This window comes from Oryctolagus cuniculus, chromosome 3 (assembly GCF_051225735.1).
Source record: "Oryctolagus cuniculus isolate XC-2025 breed Fujian yellow rabbit chromosome 3, ASM5122573v1, whole genome shotgun sequence".
NCBI lineage: Eukaryota > Metazoa > Chordata > Mammalia > Lagomorpha > Leporidae > Oryctolagus > Oryctolagus cuniculus.
In genome coordinates, this window is record NC_142869.1 from 183,161,349 (window position 1) to 183,177,790 (window position 16,442).

Here is a 16,442-nt window from a genome sequence, read left to right on the forward strand (position 1 = left end):
CTCCTTATTTGCAGTTATTCGTTGCTCCACGCTTCAAGAAAGACGTTCAGCAATGTCAAAGTCAGCATCTCTAAGCAGTGGACTCCAAGTGCTTTCAACACGTCGGCTGCACTGCCCGTGGAGGTGAGCAGAGCGGGGTCACGCCTGCTCGGCACTCTGCCGTGCCATTGCCAGTCATGTGACTGTGTCGGGGCCGCCCTGACTCAGCGCTCACCTGTCCAGCAGTGGAGGTGAGCAGAGCGGGGTCACGCCTGCTCGGCACTCTGCCGTGTCATTGCCAGTCATGTGACTGTGTCGGGGCCGCCCTGACTCAGCGCTCACCTGTCCAGCAGTGGAGGTGAGCAGAGCGGGGTCACACCTGCTCGGCACTCTGCCGTGTCATTCCCAGTCATGTGAGCGTGTCGGGGCCGCCCTGTCCAGCAGTGGAGGTGAGCAGAGCGGGGTCACACCTGCTCGGCACCAGCACACCGGCTGTTCACCACTTTGAAGTCACGTGGTCCGAGCGAGGCCGTTGCTTGCTGTCATTAATATGCTCTCTCACCTTTCTCTGTCGAGACTTCCCCTTCCCTTTGTGTCAGGGTAAACGCCACATTTTCAACCAAGTTTTTTCCGGCTTGTACTCATTTTTCCTTTCCCTGAGCTCTTGCACGTGGTGCATTATAGCAGTTAGAGTCTTGATATTTAAATATTTCCACATGTCCCATTTATTTGCATATTGCCTAAGTGCTTTGAAGTCAGGGGTGTACGCTGAGTTCCTCTGTTCATCGCGGACCGAGCAGGTGCTCTGGCGGCTGTGTGGGGCAGAGATGCTGACTTTGCACAGCCTGTACTCAGTGCACACCTCCACCACACGCAGTCTCCATCGCTTTTCTTGGTTTCTGCTCATGAAGACTTTCAGATATCCTGTTAATATTCTTCGCTTGTTGTGTTTCTTTCTTTTTTCTTTTCTCTTTCTTTCTTTTTCTTTTTTTTTTTTGACAGGCAGAGTGGACAGTGAGAGAGAGAGACAGAGCGAAAGGTCTTCCTTTGCCGTTGGTTTACCCTCCAACGGCCGGCGCGGCCGGTGCACCGCGCTGATCCGAAGCCAGGAGCCAGGTACTTATCCTGGTCTCCCATGGGGTGCAGGGCCCAAGCACTTGGGCCATCCTCCACTGCACTCCCGGGCCACAGCAGAGAGCTGGCCTGGAAGAGGGGCAACCGGGACAGAATCCGGCGCCCCGACCGGGACTAGAACCCGGTGTGCTGGCGCCGCAAGGCAGAGGATTAGCCTAGTGAGCCGCAGTGCCGGCCTGTTGGGTTTCTTAAAAATTGGGGTGGACATTGTAGAAAAGCAGGTTAAGCCACCACTTGGGATACCCACATCCCATGCCGGAGTGCTGGTTCAAATCCTGCCATACTCCTTCCAGTCCAGCTTCTTGTCAGTGCATACCCTGGAAAGACAGCAGGCCATAGGTCAAATACTTGAGTGCCTGCCACCTTGTGGGAGATCCAGATGGAGTTCCCGGCTCCAGGCTTTGGATCTGGCCCAGCCGAGGCCGTTGTGGACATTTAGGGAGTGAGCAGCAGATGGAAGATCTCTTTCTCTTTCCCTCTGTCTCTTTCATCCTGCTTTTCAAATAAATAAATCTTAAAAATTATTTCTCCTATTTGAACCAATTCAAAGTTGACAAAGGTTTGAAGGTTAAATGAATATCTCCCCAGAATGTAAATATTATTCTGGCAATTACTTACTAAAAATTCTTTATATGAAAGATGTGGGATGGTTAGGGAGAGAGGTCTCCCATCTGCCAGTTCACTCCCTAAATTTTGTGCTCACAGGAGCTGAGCCTGGGCCAAGCTGAAGCCAGGAGCTGGGAATTCTGTCTGAGTCTCCCACCCACTTGAGCCATCACCCTCTGGCCCGCAGGGTGCGCTTCAGCAGAAGGCTGGGTCTTGAATGCAGGTGCACTCTGACTGACACAGGATGCAGGCGCCCCAGTTAGCATCTTAACTGCTGCGCTGAATGCCTGTCCCTTGGTTACTTAAAGACTTATTTTATTTATTTAAAAGGTAGAATGATAGAGGGAGAGACGGGAGAAAGAGATCTTCCGTCCCCTGGTTCACTCCTCCAGTGATTGCCGCAGCCGGGGCTGAGCCACCCTGGAGCCAGGTTGAAGCCAGGAATCGAGAACTCCATCTGGCTTTCCCTCGTGGGTGGCAGGGGCCCACGTACACGGACCATCTTCTGTTGCTTTCCTAGGCTCAGGAGCAGGGGCTGGATTGAACTGGAGCTCTGATACGGGATGCTGGTGTCACAAGAGGGCTTCATCTGCCACACCACAGCCCAGCCCCCTCCGTCACTTCTCCGTGTCTGTCTTACTAAACATTGTTAGGAACTGGGGGTGAACGAAAGCCTAGAACTGAAGAAGGAACCTTTCTCCATGGACCTCGCTGTCGTTTTTATGGAATTTATGTCACCAGGGTCTCTCCAGGGGAAGGGTATGCAGAGTGGGGGCTAGACCTCAGCCTGAGTCTGGATCTGGGTGACTGTTACCCTAGACCTCAGCCTGGGTTTGGGTGGCTGTTACCCTAGACCTCAGCCTGGGTCTGGATCTGGGTGACTGTTACCCTAGACCTCAGCCTGGGTCTGGATCTGGGTGACTGTTACCCTAGACCTCAGCCTGGGTCTGGATCTGGGTGACTGTTACCCTAGACCTCAGCCTGGGTCTGGATCTGGGTGACTGTTACCCTAGACCTCAGCCTGGGTCTGGATCTGGGTGACTATTACCCTAGACCTCAGCCTGGGTCTGAGTCTGGGTGGTTGTTACCCTAGACCTCAGCCTGGGTCTGGATCTGGGTGACTGTTACCCTAGACCTCAGCCTGGATGAGTGACTGTTACCCTAGACCTCAGTCTGGGTCTGGGTGACTGTTACCAAGGTTGGAGGTACAGGCTCCCAGGTGAGGTGTGCAGGTGCAGGCTCCCAGGTGAGGTGTGGAGGTGCAGGCTCCCAGGTGAGGTGTGGAGGTTCAGGTGCAGGCTCCCAGGTGAGGGTTGGAGGTGCAGGCTCCCAGGTGAGGTGTGGAGGTGCAGGCTCCCAGGTGAGGTGTGGAGGTGCAGGCTCCCAGGTGAGGTGTGGAGGTGCAGGTGCAGGCTCCCAGGTGAGGTGTGGAGGTGCAGGCTCCCAGGTGAGGTGTGGAGGTGCAGGTGCAGGCTCCCAGGAGAGGTGTGGAGGTGCAGGCTCCCAGGTGAGGTGTGGAGGTGCAGGTGCAGGCTCCCAGGAGAGGTGTGGAGGTGCAGGCTCCCAGGTGAGGTGTGGAGGTGCAGGTGCAGGCTCCCAGGTGAGGGTTGGAGGTGCAGGCTCCCAGGTGAGGTGTGGAGGTGCAGGTGCAGGCTCCCAGGTGAGGTGTGGAGGTGCAGGTGCAGGCTCCCAGGTGAGGGTTGGAGGTGCAGGCTCCCAGGTGAGGGTTGGAGGTGCAGGCTCCCAGGAGAGGTGTGGAGGTGCAGGTGCAGGCTCCCAGGTGAGGTGTGGAGGTGCAGGCTCCCAGGTGAGGTGTGGAGGTGCAGGTGCAGGCTCCCAGGTGAGGTGTGGAGGTGCAGGCTCCCAGGTGAGGTGTGGAGGTGCAGGCTCCCAGGTGAGGTGTGGAGGTGCAGGTGTAGGCTCCCAGGTGAGGTGTGGAGGTGCAGGCTCCCAGGTGAGGTGTGGAGGTGCAGGCTCCCAGGTGAGGTGTGGAGGTGCAGGTGCAGGCTCCCAGGTGAGGTGTGGAGGTGCAGGTGCAGGCTCCCAGGTGAGGTGTGGAGGTGCAGGCTCCCAGGTGAGGTGTGGAGGTGCAGGCTCCTAGGTGAGGTGTGGAGGTGCAGGTGCAGGCTCCCAGGTGAGGTGTGGAGGTGCAGGCTCCCAGGTGAGGGTTGGAGGTGCAGGTGCAGGCTCCCAGGTGAGGTGTGGAGGTGCAGGCTCCCAGGTGAGGTGTGGAGGTTCAGGTGCAGGCTCCCAGGTGAGGTGTGGAGGTGCAGGCTCCCAGGTGAGGTGTGGAGGTGCAGGTGCAGGCTCCCAGGTGAGGTGTGGAGGTGCAGGCTCCCAGGTGAGGTGTGGAGGTGCAGGTGCAGGCTCCCAGGAGAGGTGTGGAGGTGCAGGCTCCCAGGTGAGGTGTGGAGGTGCAGGCTCCCAGGTGAGGGTTGGAGGTGCAGGTGCAGGCTCCCAGGTGAGGTGTGGAGGTGCAGGTGCAGGCTCCCAGGTGAGGTGTGGAGGTGCAGGTGCAGGCTCCCAGGTGAGGTGTGGAGGTGCAGGTGCAGGCTCCCAGGTGAGGTGTGGAGGTGCAGGCTCCCAGGTGAGGTGTGGAGGTGCAGGTGCAGGCTCCCAGGAGAGGTGTGGAGGTGCAGGCTCCTAGGTGAGGTGTGGAGGTGCAGGTGCAGGCTCCCAGGTGAGGTGTGGAGGTGCAGGCTCCCAGGTGAGGTGTGGAGGTGCAGGTGCAGGCTTCCAGGTGAGGGTTGGAGGTGCAGGCTCCCAGGTGAGGTGTGGAGGTGCAGGCTCCCAGGTGAGGGTTGGAGGTGCAGGTGCAGGCTCCCAGGTGAGGTGTGGAGGTGCAGGTGCAGGCTCCCAGGGTGCGCTTTGCTCTCCTGGTAGCAAGTGGTGAGAACACGCTTGGGAGGTCGTATCCAGGAAGCTGTTCTGTGATCAGTTTTCCGGTGGCTGAGGCTGGTCACGTGGGCAGAGCTGGCGCGCCCCGAGGTTCCAGGCTCCCAGTGGAAAGTAGGGCGCAGCCTCAGCCACACTGTGTTTGTGAGCAGCTTCAGCACCGGGAGGTACTCTGATCAGGCACTGAGTCCAGAAGCCAGCCAGGGGCCAGCCTTGCAACAGGCCCCAGTAATGCAGGCTGTCTGAGCCTGCTAGGTTTAACTCTTTCATGACAGTAGCTCAGCCCTGTGATTAGCACCTATGGAATGTGCGTGGACTTGTCTGCTTAGGGATGCACTTATTTATGAACCTTGGGTGCTGTTGAAGTGGGTTTCATCCTTCTGGCTTCGCAGACTGCTGAGTGAGGGGTTTGGTGCAGTGGCCCTGTGGATTCGAGCTCTGACCTCCTGTGAGGGTCTGTGTATTTCCTGGTACTCTGACCCCGGTGCAGAGCTGAGCTGACTTCCCGTTCCTTACCCACTTTGAGTTCAGGTGTTTCGTTCCTTCCTGAGGCCTGCTGCTGGGGAGCGAGTAGTTGGGGGTGTGTGCACCTCCCACGAAACCTGTGCTGTGGGATCTGAAACTTACCTCTAGCTTACTTTAGAGAACTTCTTTATTGTCCAAAGTGGCAAGGACACATGGAACCGGAAGTACATGTAAAATTAGTGCAGGGTGGGCGTCGTGGTGCAGCAGGTTAAGCAGCCGCCGGCATGCCTGGATCCCGCATCGCCCTGCCGGTTCTGGTCCCAGCTGCTCTGCTTCCGATCCAGCTTCCTGCTCACGCATCCTGAGAGGAGGTCGTGGATTGTGGTCTGAGTGCCTGGGCCTCTGTCACTCCTGGCTCCTGGCTCCAGCCTGGCTATTGTGGACATTTGAGAAGCCAACCAGCAGATAGAAGATCTCTGTGTTGCTCTGCCTTTCAAGTGGATGAAAATAATAAATAAGCATTTAAAAAATAATAAGATTAATCTGAACTAAGAAGATCGTCCTTTTTATATGTGTTATTAAACTTTAAAAATATATTTGTTTATGGCCGGCGCCACGGTTCACTAGGCTAATCCTCCGCCTGCGGCACCGGCACACCAGGTTCTAGTCCCTGTTGGGGCGCCGGATTCTGTGCTGGTTGCTCCTCTTCCTGTCCAGCCCTCTGCTGTGGCCAGGGAGTGCAGTGGAGGATGGCCCAAGTGCTTGGGTCCTGTACCCCATGGGAGACTGGGAGGAAGCACCTGGCTCCTGGCTTTGGATCAGCGCAGTGCGCAGGCCGCAATGCGCCGGCTGTAGTGGCCTCTTGGGGTGAACCAACAGAAAAAGGAAGACCTTTCTCTCAGTCTCTCTCTCTCTCAGTCTAACTCTGCCTGTCTATATATATATATATATATATATATATATATATATATAACATATATATATATATATTACATATATATATATATTACATATATTTGTTTATTTGACAGAGTGACAGAGAGTGAGAGACAGATCTTTTACCCACTGGTTCACTCCCCAGATAGCTACAACCACCAGGACTGGGCCAGGCTGAAGCCCGGGGCCGGGAGCTCCGTCCTGTTCTCCCATTTGGATGGCAGGGGCCTGAGCACTTGGGCCATCTTCCGTTGCCTTCCCAGGTGCATTAACAGGGAGCTGGATCAGAAGAGGAGTGGCCAGGACACCAACTGGTGCCCACAGGGGACGCCGGAGCTGCAGGCAGTGGCTTAACCTGCTGAGCCGCAGTGCCAGCTGCACTTGGAGCCTTTCTGACCCCAGAGCCTGCTGATCGGAGCTGTGTTATCGGAGTGGACTTTGCTCTCCGGGCTTTACTCTGTTTTCTGATTCTTTCTGTTAGTCCCTACTTGGTCTTCTTAGTGTTCGGTTTTCCACCTGTTAAGTAAGAGTCAAACTGTTTTAGCTAAATCCTGGCAGTGACACCAAACAGCTGTTGGAAATATGTCACTTCTTGGGAAAGCCTTATCCGTGGACAGTATATTTAAAAAAACCTTAACTTTGAGTCACTGCTCAGAGTGCCTGTCTCTGGCTCACCTTGGCATATGTGCCCACAGGTGCACTTCATCATGGGTCCTGTGAGCTTGGAGAGGGCACAGGTTAAAGGTGTGGTCAGAGGCAGAGGGCTGGATGGGAAGCAGCGGTGGCCTGTGCTGCTGTCTTGTCTGGCGGCAGCAGTGTGCGGTGAGAACTGCAGGGTCGACGCCCCAAGCCACTGGGAGTGAGACCCAGTGCTTCAGGGCCACGCCCTCTGCGGGCCTCAGAATCCGGGGACTTATTTTCTGCTGAAGTTAACTTGTTGCTGGTTGCGATTTTTCTCTTTAATATTCTAAAATCATAATTTGTCCCTCTTGCCATCATCAGGGAGCATAATGTCCCCCCCCCCCCCCCGTGCCCCTTTGCAGTCACCATTCCTGCTGCCCCAGCTCCGGCAGCCACTGATCCGTGGGAAAGAAAACCCGCTTTCCTTTAGGTAGAGATACACACAGTCTCTACCCTACTGGGTCCTGGGTTGTGCCGAAGAAAGAGGACGGTCACAGTTTGTTTCCTCTGAATGTGCTTTCTTACTGCCCATTTCCACTTAATTAGTCACTAGCATTTGGGTGTTTTGACGTAAAAGCAATAAATTCACTGGTTAAGGAGTTTTCTAAATGCACTTGAAGTAAAAACTGGACTTTAGCATCGTGGGTCTTTTGGAAGTGTGCAGCTTTTCACACACTGAGCTGTGTGATCCCGACCACAGAGCTGTCTGTGGTTTCTTACCCACGTCTCCAGTTTGCACCCTGCAAGGCCGCGGGGCTCTGTGAGGCTGGGCGGAGGCGGTGGGGCGGGGCTCTGTGAGGCTGGGCAGAGGAGCTTGGGGCCGGGCTCTGTGAGGCTGGGGCTCTGAGGCTGGGCGGGGCTCTGTGAGGCTGGGCGGGTCTTTGTGAGGCTGGGCGGAGGTGGTGGGGCGGGTCTCTGTGAGGCTGGGCGGGGCTCTGTGAGGCTGGGTGGAGGCGGTGGGGCGGGGCTCTGTGAGGCTGGGCGGAGGAGGTTGGGGTGGGGCTCTGTGAGGCTGGGCGGGGCTCTGTGAGGCTGGGTGGGGCTCTGAGACTGGGCGGAGGTGGTGGGGCGGGGCTCTGTGATTCTGGGGGCGGGGCTCTGTGAGGCTGGGCGGGGCTCTGTGAGGCTGGGTGGAGGCGGTGGGCGGGGCTCTGTGGCTGGGCGGGGCTCTGTGGCTGGGCAGAGGCGGTGGGTGGGGCTCTGTGAGGCTGGGCGGGGCTCTGTGAGGCTGGGTGGAGGCGGTGGGGCGGGGCTCTGTGAGGCTGGGCGGAGGCGGTGGGGCGGGGCTCTGTGAGGCTGGGCGGAGGAGGTTGGGGTGGGGCTCTGTGAGGCTGGGCGGGGCTCTGAGGCTGGGTGGAGACGGTGGGGTGGGGCTCTGTGAGGCTGGGCGGGGCTCTGTGAGGCTGGGTGGAGGCGGTGGGCGGGGCTCTGTGGCTGGGCGGGGCTCTGTGGCTGGGCGGAGGCGGTGGGCGGGGCTCTGTGAGGCTGGGAGCGGGGCTCTGTGAGGCTGGGGGCGGGACTCTGTGAGGCTGGCGGAGGCAGTGGGCGGAGCTCTGAGGCTGGGCGGAGGAGGTTGGGGCGCTGTACTGGCCGAGACTGACCTGCTGTCCCCTGGTGTTGCTGCAGGTCTGGGACAGCAACCGTTTGTTTCCTAGCGCAGAGGAAGCCACGCTTTTCCTGGGAACCCTGGACACGATCTTCCTCTTCTCTTACGCTGTGGTAGGTCGTAGGGGTATTCCAGCGGTTCTCGCGGGGCACGTGTGAAAGGAAGTGACTGTAGAGCTGGAAGGGGGTGAGGGGTTTTGGATTTGTGGCTGGGAGGGGCAGTGTTTCTGAGGCTGCTCTTCGTGTTCTTCCCATCCGTTCATGTGTCAGTGGAGCCTTTACAGGGATGGGAAATCATCCCTGCCTCCGCAGGGCTGGGAGTGAGGGGAGACACGGTGACAAGGTGCCTTACAGGGTGGCTTTGCTGTGTGCCAAGGCGGGGAGGGGAAGTCCCAGCTGTCGCTGTTAGCGGTGGGCTGCAAGGACCTCTGGAGGAGGAGGTATTTGGGGGACGTGGCTGCAGCAGAGCAGCAGGATGAGGTCAGCGAGGCCCAGGACGCAGGCCTGCAGAGCCTTGGCGCCTCCCGAGCACTGGCAGCGGGCAGCCGCAGGACTGGCTTGTGTCTGGACGGCACACCTGCCGCCCGGGGCAGAGGCGCAGACAGCAGAACCCGGAGATGAGCTGGATGGCACACCTGCTGCCCGGGGCAGAGGCGCAGGACAGCAGAACCCGGAGATGAGCTGGGCGGCACACCTGCTGCCCGGGGCAGAGGCGCAGGACAGCAGAACCGGAGATGAGCTGGACGGCACACCTGCCGCCCGGGGCAGAGGCACAGGACAGCAGAACCCGGAGATGAGCTGGATGGCACACCTGCTGCCCGGGGCAGAGGCGCAGGACAGCAGAACCCGGAGATGAGCTGGATGGCACACCTGCTGCCCGGGGCAGAGGCGCAGGACAGCAGAACCGGAGATGAGCTGGACGGCACACCTGCCGCCCGGGGCAGAGGCACAGGACAGCAGAACCCGGAGATGAGCTGGATGGCACACCTGCTGCCCGGGGCAGAGGCGCAGGACAGCAGAACCGGAGATGAGCTGGGCGGCAGGTTGGGGTGGGGCTCAGGACAGAGGCGCAGGACAGCAGAACTGGAGATGAGCTGCACTCTCTGAAGTTTTTGTTGTAGGTCCTCATTAGAACATTTAAAATGACGTAGAATTGTATTTATGGGGAACAGTGTGCTATTTTGATCTATGTATACATTATAGAAAGATGAGTCAAGCCAGTTAACGTATCTACTGCCTTGCCAGTTCACCAGTTTTTCTGGGAGGAGAGTTAAACAGAGGTGAAGGTGATTGGATCCGAGGAAGCAGTACCGGGGTGCGGGGTGGTGGCTCTGAGCGGTGTGGGAGGTGGCTATGAGCCGTGTGGGAGGTGGCTCTGAGCCGTGTGGGAGGTGGCTCTGAGCCGTGTGGGAGGTGGCTCTGAGCCATGTGGGAGGTGGCTCTGAGCCATGCGGGGAGGTGGCTCTGAGCCGTGTGGGAGGTGGCTCTGAGCCATGTGGGAGGTGGCTCTGAGCCATGCGGGGAGGTGGCTATGAGCCGTGTGGGAGGTGGCTCTGAGCGGTGTGGGAGGTGGCTATGAGCCGTGTGGGAGGTGGCTCTGAGCGGTGCGGGGAGGTGGCTCTGAGCGGTGTGGGAGGTGGCTCTGAGCGGTGTGGGAGGTGGCTCTGAGCCGTGTGGGAGGTGGCTCTGAGCGGTGCGGGGAGGTGGCTCTGAGCGGTGTGGGAGGTGGCTCTGAGCGGTGCGGGGAGGTGGCTCTGAGCGGTGTGGGAGGTGGCTCTGAGCGGTGTGGGAGGTGGCTCTGAGCCGTGTGGGAGGTGGCTCTGAGCGGTGCGGGGAGGTAGAGCCTGCAGTATTTGTTTCCTGTCAGACGTGCGGTAGAAGAGACAGGGATGCGTGAAGGGCACCCCCAGGTGCAGCCGTCGCAGCAGAGTGGGAGGCTCTGACACAAGTTTTGAGGGACTCACCTTTGGTTACATTTGAGGGACCTGTTATGGCCCAAATGAGGAAGAACAGACACCTGGTTCTTTTTTTTTTTTTTTTTAATTAATTTATTTATTTGAGAGGCAGAGTTACATCAAATGGCTGCAACGGCCAAGCTTCCTCCTGGTCTCCCATGTGGTCAGGCACCAGGCACGTGGGCCATCTTCCACTGCTTTCCCAGGTGCGCTAGCAGGGAGCTGGATCCTAAGAGAAGCAGCTGGGACAGGAACCAGCGCCCGTACGGGATGTTGGTGTCACAGGTTGAGGCTTAGCCTACGTGGCCGCAGCACCAGCCACTGTTGCCTGTCTTTAAAATGTGTCCACTTTGGGGCTGGCACTGTGGCTTCATGAGTTGAGCTGCCACCTGTGACACCGGCATCCCATGTGGGTGCCAGTTTGTGTCTGGGCTGCTCCTTCTCAGCTCCCTGTTAACAGCCTGGGAAAAGCAGTGGAGGATAGCCCAAGTGCTTGGGTCACTGCCACCCACGTGGGAGACCTGGATGAAGCTCCTGGCTCCTGGCTTCAGTCTGGCTCCACTTGGGGAGTGAACCAGTGGATAGAAGTTCTCTCTCTCTCTCTGTTTTTCCTTCTCTCTCTGCAACTCTGACTTTCAAATAAATAAATAAATCTTTAAAAATAGTGTCTTCTTATTAAAAGCATTTTAATTATCAGTGTCCTGGCAGTGTGCAATACTGTGTGGAAGTTCCAAAGTCATCTCTGAATATTTATTTATTATTGGACTATCTTCTCTTCGAAGAGGGGACCTGTGGGAGCAGTCGGAGCAGATCTTACTTATGTAGCCGAGCCTCACCATGAGCTGAGCATTTCCTGGACAAAACCCTGTGGTACAGTTTGGAGCACGCCACGCTGGTGACGGGGCGCCTCCTTCTCTTTGTTCCTTTCATGGAGTTCTTTCTTTCTTTCTTTCTTTCTTTCTTTCTTTCTTTCTTTCTTTCTTTCTTTCTTTCTTTCTTTTTTTTTGAGTTTCTATATGTTTCGTACAGATGCAATTATAATTTTAAAAAAGGTTTTTAGTTATTTGAAAAGCAGTGATACTCCCTTTTGCTGGCTCACTTCCCAAGTGCCAGCCGCAGTGTCGGCCAGGCCAGGCTACCGCCGGGAGCGTGGGACTCAGCCTGGGTGTCCGCGTGGGTGGCGGAAGCCCAGCTGCCTGCACCATCACCTGCTGCCTCCCGTGGTGTGCGTGAGCCGGAACGCTGCTCCTGGGCGTGCAGCCAGGACTCAAACTCAGGCACCCAGATACAGGATGTGGCTTTCCCAAGTGGCGTCTCAACTGCTGTGCCAAACGCCCAACCCTCATAGTTGTTTTTTTTTTTTTTTTAAAGACTTATTTATTCAAATGAGTTCTGATAGAGACAGATCTTCCACTGGCTGGTTTACTCCCCAGATGGCTGCAGTGGCGGGGCCTGTGCCAAGCTGAAGCCAGGAGCTTTGTCGTCTCCCACGTGGGTGCAGGGGCCCAAGCACTTGGCCCGTCCTCTGCTGCTTTCCCAGGCCACAGCAGGGAGCTGGACCGGAAGTGGAGTAGCCGGGACTGGAACCATGCCCTGATGGATGCCGACGTCGCAGGCGGCAGCTTTACCCGCTACGCCACAGTGCCAGCCCCGCCTTGGCAGTTTTTTTGAAGAGGCAGTGTACACTGAAAAGACCAACTCTGCTTTCTGTCATGGTTGGCTAGCCGGGTTAGACTCTTTTGCCTTTTTAAATATTTATTTATTTACTTGAGAGCTAGACTTACAGAGGGAGAGACAGAGAGAGCGGTTCCTTCCATCCTTCAGTTCACTCCCCAATGGCAGCAACACCTAGAGCTGGCCAGGCTGAAGCCAGGAGCCAGGAGTTTCATTCAGATCTCCCACGTGGATGCAGGGGCCCAGCACTTGGGTTATCATCCCCTGCTTCCCCGGTGCACTAGCAGGGAGCTGGATCGGAAGTGGGCAGCCGGGACTTGACCTGTGCTGACGTGGGACGCAGGTTCTGCAGGCCGCAGCGAACCCGCTGTGTCACGGTGCTGGCACCTGAGAAGTCTGTTCCCTTTATTATTCATAGCAAAAGACTGTGTGTGTGAGTGACAGCAGGGGGCCATCGAGTCTGCTTGAATGCTTAGCTACACCTCTTTTGAGGAAGTGAGAGCTTAATGATGAGTGAGAAACATTTATTACCACCTCCATCGTCTGGACGTTCTACAATATTGAGACAGTTAATTTGGTAGAAATACTTGGTCCTGTCTGAACTTAGGGTTTACGTGAAGACCTTTATTTATTGTCTGTATTTATGGGAGAAACTTACAGTCTTGCTGTCTCTTTCCTGCCATGACCTCAGCATTTTAATTCCTGCCACACTGTGGGAGGAGAGCAAAAGGTAGGACGTTCTGTACCTGTTAGTGGCTCTGCCTCTCCTCCGGCCACTTGTGCTGTCATGAAGCCCAGGGTCAGAGTAAACGGGCAGCCAGTGTGCCCTGGAGGCTTCTGTCCCACCTGTTACAAGGTTGGAGCTGAAGCTGCAGGACACAGTTACACATCCTAACTGCTATGCAAACAGCTGAGAGACGTCCCTCTGGGAAGCTGATAAGTGGTGTGTATTCTTTTTTTTTAAGAGATGTATTTGAAAGTCAGAGTTACAGAGAGGCAGAGGCAGAGAGAGGTCTTCCATCTGCTGGTTCACTCCTCAGTTGGCCACAGTGGCCAGAGCTGTGCTGATCCGAAGCCAGGAGCCAGGAGCTTCTTCTGGGTCTCTCACGTGGGTGCAGGGACCCAAGTACTTGGGCCATCTTCTACTGCTATCCCAGGCCGTAGAGAGAGCTGAATTGGAAGTAGAGCATCTGGGACTTGAACAGGCGCCCATATGGGATGCTGGCACTGCAGGTGGTGGCTTTACCCACTATGCTACTGCGCTGGCCCCAGTGTGTTTATTCTTAGAAAGTGATTATATTTGGGGCCGGTGGTATAGCATAAAGGGTCAAGCTGCTGCTTGCAGTGCTGCTGGCATCCCATATGGGCACCGGTTCTAGTCCCAGCTGCTCCACTACCGATTCAGCTCCGTGCTATGGCCTGGGAAAGCAGTAGAAGATGGTCCAAGTGCTTGGGCTCCTGGACCCATTTGGAGACCTGGAGGAGGCTCCTGGCTTCAGATTGGCCCAGCTCTGGCTGTTGCAGCCTTTTGGGGAGTGAACCAGTGGATGGGAGACTTCTCTTTCCGCCTCTGCCTCTCTGCAACTCTGCCTTTCAAATAAATAAATCTTTAAAAAAAAAAAATTCCAACAGCAATTAAATAAAGTGATTATATTTGTGTGCTTGTTTTATTAGTTTTTTTTTTTTTAGTAATAACTGGCATTCCCTTTGACTTTTTTTTTAAAGATTTATTTATTTATTTGAAAGAGTTTACAGAGAGGCAGAGGCAGAAAGAGAGAGAGAGCCCAAGAGAGAAAGGTCTTCAATTCCCTGGTTCACTCCCAAATGGCCACAATGCCTGGAGCTTCTTCCGGGCCTCCTGCGTGGGTGCAGGGGCCCAAGAATTTGGGCCATCTTCTGCTGTTTTCTCAGGCCATAGCAGAGAGCTGAATCAGAAGTGGCGCAGCTGGGACTTGAACCGACGCCCATATGGGATGCTGGCACTGCAGGCGGTGGCTTTACCCTGCTTCACCACAGCGCGCCCCTGACTTTTTTTTTTTTTTTTTTTTTTTAAAGAGATTTATTTATTTGAAAGGCAGAGAGAGAGGGAGAGAGCATCCATCCACTGGTTCACTCCTCAAATGGCCACAATGGCCAAGGCTGGGTCAGACCAAAGCCAGGAGCCAGGAGCTTCTTCTGGGTCTCTCACAGTGGTGCAGGGTCCTGAGCACTTGGGCCATCCTCTGCTGCTTTCCCAGGTGCGTAGGCTGGGAGCTGGATTGGAAAGTGGAGCAGCTGACTCTTGAACCTGCACCCTTATGGGATGCCGGTGCTGCAGGCACTGGCTTAACCTGCTGCACCACAGCGCTGACCCAGAGTTATTCTTGTTTTCTCCCTCGGGGAATCAGGTAAAACCAGAGTGCGCTCTGAATTACGGTGCTGAGTGCGGTCTAGGATGCAAAGCTCCTGGTCACTTCCTGAAACATCTGTGGAACCAGCCTGTCGAGGCAGGCGAGATTTAGTTCTAAGTCCTCAGCGTTTTGTTGGCGGCATGTGCTTTGCAGTGCTTGCAACTTTTCCAGACTGTGATGTGATTGAAACTGTAAGTCAAATGTTCTGTTTTTAGGGTCTTTTCATCAGTGGCATCGTTGGGGATCGGCTGAACTTGCGATGGGTTCTGTCTTTCGGCATGTGCTCTTCTGCCTTGGTGGTGAGTTGCGAAGGTCTTGCGGGTGTTGTTATTTTGGTTAGGTATTCTATAGTCCAAGTAACCCCCGTACTCTTCTCTGTAGGCCAGAGCAGTGATATTGGTGCTCAGTGTTCAGTTCCTGGCGTGAGTCTTTTAGAGACGACTCAGGCCCTTTCGTGGGCTCTCGGGCACCTGCAGGGTCTCGGAGAGTCTGCGGAGCAGCGTCAGGGCCCTTCCTGGGCGCAGCCTCCTCGCAGCCGGAGCTGCCCTCCGCCTCGCCTGCTGCTCAGACCTGACCGCCTTCCTCAGCCCACCCTGCTGCTCTCTGCCTTTCGCTTTTGCTCCGCTGGGAGTGGCCCCTTCAGCCTCTGTGTCCACATCAGGTCCTGGGCCAGCTGGCACCGCTTCCACAATGCCCGGCTCTGCCAGCCCCTCTCCTGGGAGCAATCACTGTTCCTCTTCTCTGCTCCCAAGCCGGGGTCCCCTCGCAGGCTGGGGTCCCTTACGTGGTCTGCTTGGAGCCTGGCCATTTCTCTTCCAGCCAGGCCCTCCCTAGGAGTGGGTGGCATGTGAGTCATGATCGCGGATTTTCTAGATGGTGCAGCCGCGGTTTCCTCCCACCTTCTGTGAATTCCCTGTGCCTCAGCCTCTGCCTTCGAGAAGGTGGATTCCATATCACCTTCTCCCAGGCTCGGCGTGGGGCCGCTAGGAGTGCCTGGACGTTGGCTTTTGGAACAGTGCCTAGAGCCTTAATTGCTGTGTGGGGCAAGATCCAGGCCTGCTTCACCTTGATTTGCTTACTGGCTCCTAGCGAGAGGTTTTTTGATTGACAGAGCACACGGGTTATCAGTGTCTCACTGTCTGCCGTGTGATGCAGGGAGGAGGTCTCCCCTTACCATTTTAGAGATGGAAGCACTTTGTTCACAGGCTGCTCACTTATTTCTAAGCGTCCATATACTTTTAAAATTTTTTCAAGTATTAAAAGTTGCAGTGTGTGCGTCAGCCCACCCTTCCTGTGAGCAGTTCTGTGTTGGAGCGAACAGTGTAGTTGTCGTCACCGCCCCTCCCCCTGCAGCCCTTGGCAGCCTCTCCCAGTTTTTCTGTCTTTAGACTTCCACTTGTAACTAGAATCAGACAGCCATATGTACTGCTTTGTTTTTTCCAAACCCACGGCAAGTATTTCTGAAATCGACTTCGACTGCACGTGAGGAACCGGCCGCTGGTGGGAGGTGCTGAACGAGCCGCGTGGGCCCCCTCACACGGAGGCTGCTGCAGTCCCGGCAGCTCCACTCGCTGGACTCTGACCCAGCTGAGCCTGGCACTGCCCTCTGGGGATTGCCATTCCCCTCGTAGGCGCGGCAGAGAGAGGTCCAGTCAAGAGAGGTAAAATGAAGTACAGTACGAGGCATTAGCTTTTTTTTTTTTTTTTTTTAAGATTTATTTATTTATTTGAAAGGCAGTTACAGAGAGACGGAGGCAGAGAGAGAGAGAGAGAGAGAGAGAGAGAGGGGTCCTCCATCTGCCAGTTCACTCCCCAGGTGGCCACTATGGCTGGAGCTGTGCTGATGCGAAGCCAGGAGCCAGGAGCTTCTTCCGGGTCTCCCACGCGGGTGCAGGGGCCCAAGCACTGCTTTCCCAGGCCACAGCAGGGAGCTGGATCAGAAGAGGAGCAGCGGGGACTCAAACAGGCGCCCAGGTGGGATGCTGGCACTGCCGGCAGCAGCCGCACCCGCTACACCACAGCGCCGGCCCCAGAGGCGTTGGCTTCTGCAGACGAAGATGCAAGCAGAAGGGTGACGGTGCCGTGGCTTTCTGTCACCGGGTCTCCGCGTCTGGTCAGCGGT

At 56.2% G+C, this 16,442-nt stretch overlaps 1 protein-coding gene across 9 annotated transcripts in view; it reads left to right on the top strand.

Annotated features, from left to right (window-relative positions):
- Positions 1–16,442, top strand: part of SLC37A3 (solute carrier family 37 member 3) — a 58,747-nt gene that overhangs the window by 11,920 nt on the left and 30,385 nt on the right. For 8 of the 9 annotated variants that reach the window (XM_089328705.1, XM_051835099.3, XM_051835096.3 and 5 more), the window contains exons 3-5: positions 15–123; positions 8,323–8,415; positions 14,536–14,619. In XM_089328705.1, the coding sequence (XP_089184831.1) occupies positions 15–123; positions 8,323–8,415; positions 14,536–14,619 (286 nt within the window). The remainder of the gene's footprint in view (positions 1–14; positions 124–8,322; positions 8,416–14,535; positions 14,620–16,442) is intronic. The other variant, XM_051835102.3, reaches the window with a different exon arrangement.